General features: G+C 29.0%; 1 protein-coding gene across 1 annotated transcript in view; it reads right to left on the bottom strand.

Moving 5' to 3' along the window:
• Window positions 1–4,942: 4,942 nt before the first annotated feature.
• Window positions 4,943–7,925, bottom strand: part of LOC111690987 (lysosomal acid glucosylceramidase) — a 3,345-nt gene continuing 362 nt past the window's right edge. The window contains exons 2-10 of the mRNA XM_023453605.2: window positions 7,875–7,925; window positions 7,634–7,808; window positions 7,366–7,513; window positions 6,987–7,307; window positions 6,711–6,840; window positions 6,508–6,621; window positions 5,871–6,213; window positions 5,639–5,810; window positions 4,943–5,151 (exon numbers count right to left, since the gene is read on the bottom strand). The exon at window positions 7,875–7,925 is cut by the window's right edge and continues 86 nt beyond it. Of these exons, the coding sequence (XP_023309373.2) occupies window positions 5,052–5,151; window positions 5,639–5,810; window positions 5,871–6,213; window positions 6,508–6,621; window positions 6,711–6,840; window positions 6,987–7,307; window positions 7,366–7,513; window positions 7,634–7,808; window positions 7,875–7,925 (1,554 nt within the window). The 3' untranslated portion in view covers window positions 4,943–5,051. The remainder of the gene's footprint in view (window positions 5,152–5,638; window positions 5,811–5,870; window positions 6,214–6,507; window positions 6,622–6,710; window positions 6,841–6,986; window positions 7,308–7,365; window positions 7,514–7,633; window positions 7,809–7,874) is intronic.

Consider the following 7,925-nt stretch of genomic DNA (forward strand, 5'->3'; position numbering starts at 1 on the left):
GAAAATAAATATTTTGAAACAAAACGTGCTACTTGTTACACTGGCAATTAGTAAATAAACAGTTTTCTTTTTATTGGGGGAAAAATAAATCCTCATATTTCAATCCGTAAATAGTATATTGTCGCTTCTCTACATAAGATAATATTTTCAAGAAAAACCTAAAAAGAAATTTAATTTAATGTAGTGATACGATGTAAAGAAGATACCGACGGGATATTTATTTAAAATTTTTAATTTTGCGTGACATTTAAACGTCATATTAAAGTACCATGCAACACGTTCAACACAAAATGGTAGCAACAATTTATATTTGAGTGTCTTAGTATAATTGTGTGTTTTTTTCTTGCTTTTTTAAATTTTATTCTATTAAATGTAATAATGAACATAAATAAGAAATAAATTGTAGAATGTAAAACAAATTTCATATGTTTACAATGAAAACTCATTTAAGCATTTCATATTTTAATAAACACTACAAGACTTAGGAATTATTTAAAATAATGCATTAATTGGGAATTTAGGAAATATATGAGGTTATTGGAGACAAGCTTTTAAGTTATGGAAATCTAGCATTAACCAAAAATAAATAAAATCCAGCTTGAGCAGAAACCGGATATGTCCTACAACGCATTGTTTTTCAATATAAACTCCTTTTTCGCTATATTCCTAAACTAACTTCTAAAGCTGATAAATAGCTGATAAATAGTCTGCAATGTTGAAACGAATATGTTCGAAAAAAAGGCACTAGAAATAACGATTGGGATATTACCATTCGAAATAACGTGCTGCATAGAGCTCTTTCTCTTGATTCTTACTCCAGAGGTTAATATATTGAAGTTCAAGGGCATTTTCAAACGCCCACAGGTTGAAGAATCCACCTGAAAGACAGTGAGCCTTTTTTTGCGACCAGACCTGTTAAACATTTGTCTGGAACGACCTAACTAGTTAACGTCACTGGTCGCAATCAAAACGTAAATCAAAGGAAAGCAAATTAGTTTGGCTTTAAAGAATTCGCATTTTCAAATATCTGAAGATATTGAAAGGAAGTTCCCCGACATGCTGGTCAGCCAAACTAAGCGTGAAAAGAGTTGCTCAGCTGATATCATAAGGATGGTAAACGAGTATAAGCGGAAGGGACGTTTAGATCACTTGATAAACTGCGCAGTGCTGGAGCGCACCCATTTTGCCGGCAACGCACCCAGAGAGAGAGACAAGACAAAACGAAGCTGATATTATCAGCAGATATTATCAGCAACACCAAACTGTCTAAGGAGACTGGCTCCTTCGGAATATTCATTCTATTTTGAAAACACCTTGGTAAGCTTGGAGTGAAATACGAGACAATTATATTCAACATCAACAATGGGCAGAACCGTAATACACGATGAGTAGAGTCATTATAACTCAAAATACTTGAACAGTATGGACAATAAAACAGATTCATATTCCTTCTATCAAACTCTTGGGGCTTTTCTCCTCCCCTAGCTGTCTTGCTACCTAACAGTAGTTCGCATGGTTTCACACAAAATACACAGCAAACCAGCGGGTCCTAGTGAACAGTTCTAGTGGAGCTTGACACTGCCAATCATTTAAAGATATTGTACAATCCATAATGGCCAACAACACGAAGAGATAGATTGTGAATTGAGAAAATTTTATCCCAGAGTTAAAAATATACTTTTCTATAAAATTGAGCTTAAGGTTAAGTTATCTCTAAGAAGAAGGAAAATATATCATTCAGGATTTAAACGCTTATAAACAAAGTTATCTTGGCGCTGTTTTAACATCTCAAAAAGGTCTAAAAATTTAATTTTTAAACTTCAATACAGAATATTTAAGATGTGATGGAGAAAATCGGATGTTAGATTCGGATTCAGCAGCTCAATCTGTAACAGATTTTCGCCTTTTTTCGAATTTTGACGACCTGTGTTATAAATCTCTTCAAAACTAGCAGAATAATACAAATCAGGATACTAATTTCTTATTTTCTAAACTCCCCGCTCCATATTTTGTCATTTAATGTATGAAATTAATATATTTAAACTCTTATGGTTCAAACATTTCAATTCATTTTTTAAAGAATTAATATATTTAAACTTCTGATATACATATATGTAAGTAGAATATTCTCTTTTCTAAAGACATCCAAATATGACGATACGTTTGTGTTGTTATAATAAATATTAAAAGGATTAAGTTGAGTGACAACTATCAGTGATGTGTAACGGAAATATGAAAAATGTTTTATAAATTTAAAAATTTTAATTATACAGAACAATATTTATTCTTTACCATAATTTTTATGTACTTTTTTTTAATAAATTTTTATATTTTTAAGATGTTTTAGTGAGTTTGAAAAAATGAGGAATAAACTAAAAGTAAATTAGCCGTTTTATTAAATACATAAGTTTTTTTCAATTATTTTATAAAAATATTATATTAAAAATTTAAATATGAAATTTGCTAATGAAAAAAGTAAAATTCCCATAAAATTCAGTTTTAGAACATTAATAAAAACAATTAAATAGATTATTTTATCATAAATATTTTAAAATTTAAACAAAATTAAAATTTACTGTCAAAAAAAAAAAATTTTTTTACTTACCTTTTTATACGGCTATTTAACAGATACATATTAATCCCATCTCTGTGTGACTCTCTTTTATTTTCTCTTGCACATAATAAACAAAACGAAATGCATTAACAAACAACAACAGCAACAATGAAAACAACATAATAACACAAACAATGAAAAAAGCTTGGCAAAATTTGATCAACCATTTTGCCGGCTGCTGTAAATTATATGGATATTTTTTTCTTTTTTACACACATAAATTAATTATTTATTTAATTAAATACTTTTCCAAATGATTTTACAATTAACAACATTAAACTTTTCTTAAAATATATCACTAAAAAAACAACAACTTTTTATTAGGAACAATTGGCTAATGACCACCTGCATTTTGCTTTTCCTATAGGAATTTTACTTTTTTTCTTATTCTTCACTTTATATTGCTATTATTTTAAGCACAACATATTAAATAACTTATTTTATGTGATTTAAACGGTATTAATTGATTAATAATTAATATATTTTACAATTTTATGCAAATTTAACAATTTGGCAAACACTCGCGTCACGGTTGAAAACTAAACTGTTAAGATGACAATGAATGAGTGTGTAATTGCAATGTTAGTAGAACAGGGTGTACAGTTAATGATGTGATAATAGTAAAACAGGTTGTTTCAGATATATATTTATTATAAACATATTAGACCGTTAACACAAAAATGTTAGTAAACAGGGTGTTATTAATATAGAAATACTAGTAAAACAAAGACCGTTAAAATGAAACAGTTAATTATAAATGGAAAAGAGAATAAAATTATAAATGTAACCAGTAAAACATTTTGGTAATGAGTAATATATGTAGGTAATTAAGTTATTTAATGCAATGAGAGTTGATATTAGAAGTTTTTTGGAAAAATATTGATTTTTGACAATTGTGTAAAAATCGGTCTAAATAGCACGATAAACTAATTTGTTAATAGAGCAGCGAATAAGAGAAATGAAGAATTAGGGTTTAAATTAAAATTAATTTTCGAAAGAGGTTTTTGAATACTCAATAAGTTTATTTTGTTTGCTAGCTTAAGCGCCCAATGGAGATGGTTTAAATTTAAACAACAGCTGATTCAGAAAAATGTTTTAATTCTTGATTAGTGTAAATAGTAGACACTTCAAAATACAAAATATATGTTTATACCCTACACCACTTTAGTGGGGAGGGTATATTGGGTTTATGCTGATGTTTGTAACATACAAAAATATTTGTCCTATACCCACCTTAAAGTATACCAATCGGCTTAGAATCATTTTCTGAGTTGATTAAGCTATGTTCGTCCGTCCGTCCGTCCGTCCGTCTGGCTGGCTGTCCATGTAAACCTTGTGCACAAGGTACAGGCCGCAATTTTCAAGATAATTGGATGAAATTCAAATTGGTTGAAATCGGTCCATTATTTCGACTAGCCCCCATACAACCGTACCCCCCAAATAGGGCCTTTTGGCTTATAATTAATTTAAATGATCTATTATGTTAACAAAAGTCGACAAAACTTAGTTTTATAGAACTTTAAATGACACTACCGACTTTTGTAATGATCGGGCTTCATTTGACCCTATCCCCCATACAATCTCCCCTTAAGAAAATGGCTTAAAGGTCAAAATTCACTTACAAACACTTATAACACTTTTAAATTCTACATAAATAATATTGAAGAAACTTAACTCCCCCTACCAACATTTTTAAGGATAGGGCCATATTTTGCCCTACTCCCCTTTGAGCCCTCTTAAAAAATCTCTTTTTTGCCAAAAAAAAGTAAAAATATTCCGAAAGTTAAAAAACAAATCAAACGCTTTATTTTTTTAAATAATCCCCATTTTTAACATACATACTGACTGGTGTAGGGTATCATATGGTCGGCTACGCCCGACTATACATTCATACTTGTTTTCATTAAAATTTTTGGTAATTTTCATATTGCACTTAGAGTTGTCTTCTTCTTTTTTTAAACATGCATGGTTTTGATAACAAACAGTGTTTTGTATGGCAACACTGTAAAGTTTAATCTTGTACTCAAAGACATCAAAAGGGGTTTAACATCAGAATCAATTTATTTTTAGATAAACTAATCTGATTAATGATTGGCATCTGATCGCCAAATCAAAAACCCGCTCTTATTGTAAATACTTTCAAACCAGATGAGTACGGAGAACAGACATTAGTATTTCAAAGTTTTAATTAAATCGAACTATTCACTTATAAATGATGACACATTTCTATCTTGTGTCATACAATTTTTAAACATATTAATTTGTTATGGACAAAATAAAATTTTTTTTATAACAAAAACGCTTTAATATTAAAAATAACATTTAAAATATTTTATATAATATATACTGCGATTATGTTTTTTATTTATGTAAAAATTTTAAAAAAGTTTATAACCTAAGATTTCATAAAATAAAACAAAACTTTAAAAAAATTTCATTACATATAAACAATGGTATGTATTGAACGAGCAGGCACATTAATGGTGAGCATACCACGTACACTATCATTTAGGTTAATATCCTGGGGAATAGCAGCACTAAAACGGGAAAAATAAAATTAAGATATTTAAAGAAAAATATTAAAATGATGTCATAAAGGCAATATTTGTAATGAATATAGAGGTGGTAAGTAACTGAAAATAATTCCCCTCCCATAATAAAACAGATGCGTTTTTTTTTTTTGTACGCACTATTCTCAAGTGTATCTCAAAACTAGAAAAGGAAACACACACTTAAGACACAAGTACTGATGAAACATGCAGAAAAACATAAATTTTGAAAATATTACTTGATCTCAAGTGTAAAGAGAGAAATATGCTAAAGATTTAGATAAATTGTTGAAATACTTTTAACACCAAACACGCGTTAATAGCTCTATGCAATAAGAGTGTGTCATAAAAACACTTAGAAAGCATTTTAGTTTACTTCATTTTCACATTAAAAAGCGTGCCACATTAAGTATTTAACAACAGCAGTTGCTTGAGGTCTAGATAATTTTGAAATTCTATACATTTTCTTGCTTACCTATTAAATATTATTAAAACAATTTTATTATCCGGTCTTTTAAATCCAACCGCATCAATAGAATTTTGTATAGAAGACAATTTCACTTCAATACGTTGAGAATTTTCGCTAATAAATTTCGAAAAGTGTCCAATGCCATAGAATAGAGGTTGTTTATAAAACTCGGAATTGTCTGTAAATAAAGGATTATTTAGAATTGTTTTTAATGTGAATGAAATTAATTTGAACTTACTATTAGTATTTAATATGATGGGAGCATCAACAGTATTATTAACATAATTGGGACCTCCGCGCTCATCCAACATTAGATTCCAATCGATCCAACCATTAAAATTATGCTGTAAATCTTGTAGTATAGAGCATATGTACTGTTCACCTCTTTCCCATGAACCCAGCTCAGGTCCACGAGTTTGCCACGGTTTATCACCTACGCAAGCTTCAGTATTTAACAGTAACTTGTTGGGCATTAATTGTAAAGTTTTATCTATAAGTTCCGGTCCAAATATATCATCCCAATACCAGTGTACGGCTAAACCATCAAGATAGTTGAGAGAACCGGGTCGCGAGGAATTCATCTTGAAATTAATATATTATTTTAATATAGATAGATAGATAGATAGATAGATAGATAGATAGATAGATAGATAGATAGATAGATAGATAGATAGATAGATAGATAGATAGATAGATAGATAGATAGATAGATAGATAGATAGATAGATAGATAGATAGATAGATAGATAGATAGATAGATAGATAGATAGATAGATAGATAGATAGATAGATAGATAGATAGATAGATAGATAGATAGATAGATAGATAGATAGATAGATAGATAGATAGATAGTTTTATTTCGTTTCTATTTACCGTTTTAAACCATGCGGGATACGAGTAACGCTGGTCATCATTGCCAAATATTAAAACATTTTTAAATGGTGATTTCTTCAAAGCTGGGCCCAAATAATCATTCAGATAAACCGCCTTAAGAACACAAAAAGAAAAACTCATTATTCTTCTACATACTAACAAATATTTAGAATATTTTCAAATGTGTTTGTATGTACATATACCTGATTTCTTGGTGTCCAACCTAAACTCATAAAATGTACAAAAAGCCAACCAATGACTCCGTTTAGTGGCTCATTGCCAGTGGATATGGCCCATATCGTTATATTTTTAGACAACATTAATTCAAGAAATCTGCACAAGTAAAAAAATTATGTAAATGAGAAAGAAACACAAGTGATCTTAAAATACCAATAATCATGAAGAAAATTTATGTAATATTTCTTTTGAAATGTATGATAGGTATGTATTTAACATATAAATATTCAAATAAATCCTACCTTAAATGATATTTGGCCCAGGCTTCATAATATTCTGCTTTTAAACTACTAAAACCTGTCCAATTATTATTCGTTTTCATCCAGGGTGGTGGACTCCAGGCAGCAGCCATTATTTTTAGATCATCTAATAAAGCTACGGATTTTAAACGTTTAATTTGTTCAATTTTCAATAAATCACGTTGATCTAATACGGTGAAATTTGTTAAATGTTTATCATTTTCTGGATACTCATTATAGACCCAGGGTTCTAAATCGAAATCACAACCTCCTATAGAGGTGCGTAAAATACTATAGGCTATACCATCTTTGTGGAAATAAGATCTAAAAGTAATAATAGATTAGTAGGATGATAGTATAATTTAAATATTAATTTTATAACTTGTATAAGTGATCTTGAAAAGAGGTATTTAATTTTTTAAGTAAATATGCCACACTTCCGGTTAAAGCTCCACCAAATCCTACGATCTTCTGATAAGTCTTAGAACGATTTATGGTTATAGATGATTTAGTCATTCTTTGGGATAAAACTAAATTTTAGAAAACATCTTATTTAATAATAAATAATTTTGTTGTTAAAATTTTTAAGATCTTTTGGTTGTAAAGAATTTCCTTTTAAAAAATTGCGATTTACTTAAAATTTAACTTACATCTTTTATTTCCTTCATATAGATGAAATAGGGATCTGGCATTATCCACATCTATAGCATCAATATTAAATGATTTAAATTTTTCCCAATTTTTAAGAGATTCATGATAATCTTTGATTTTAACAGTTTCCAAAGAACCAAATTCAGCTTCAGTTACAGAAAAACGTAAACCATCCTAAAATAAATTATTGAATAAATATACTATATAAAAAATGGCGGCAAATGTTTTTATATTATTTACTTTACTTGTAGAAACTGCAAACAAATTTGTATCCGATTTCAAGGTAGGTTC

The sequence above is a fragment of the Lucilia cuprina genome, chromosome 4 (genome assembly GCF_022045245.1).
Source record: "Lucilia cuprina isolate Lc7/37 chromosome 4, ASM2204524v1, whole genome shotgun sequence".
Lineage (NCBI taxonomy): Eukaryota > Metazoa > Arthropoda > Insecta > Diptera > Calliphoridae > Lucilia > Lucilia cuprina.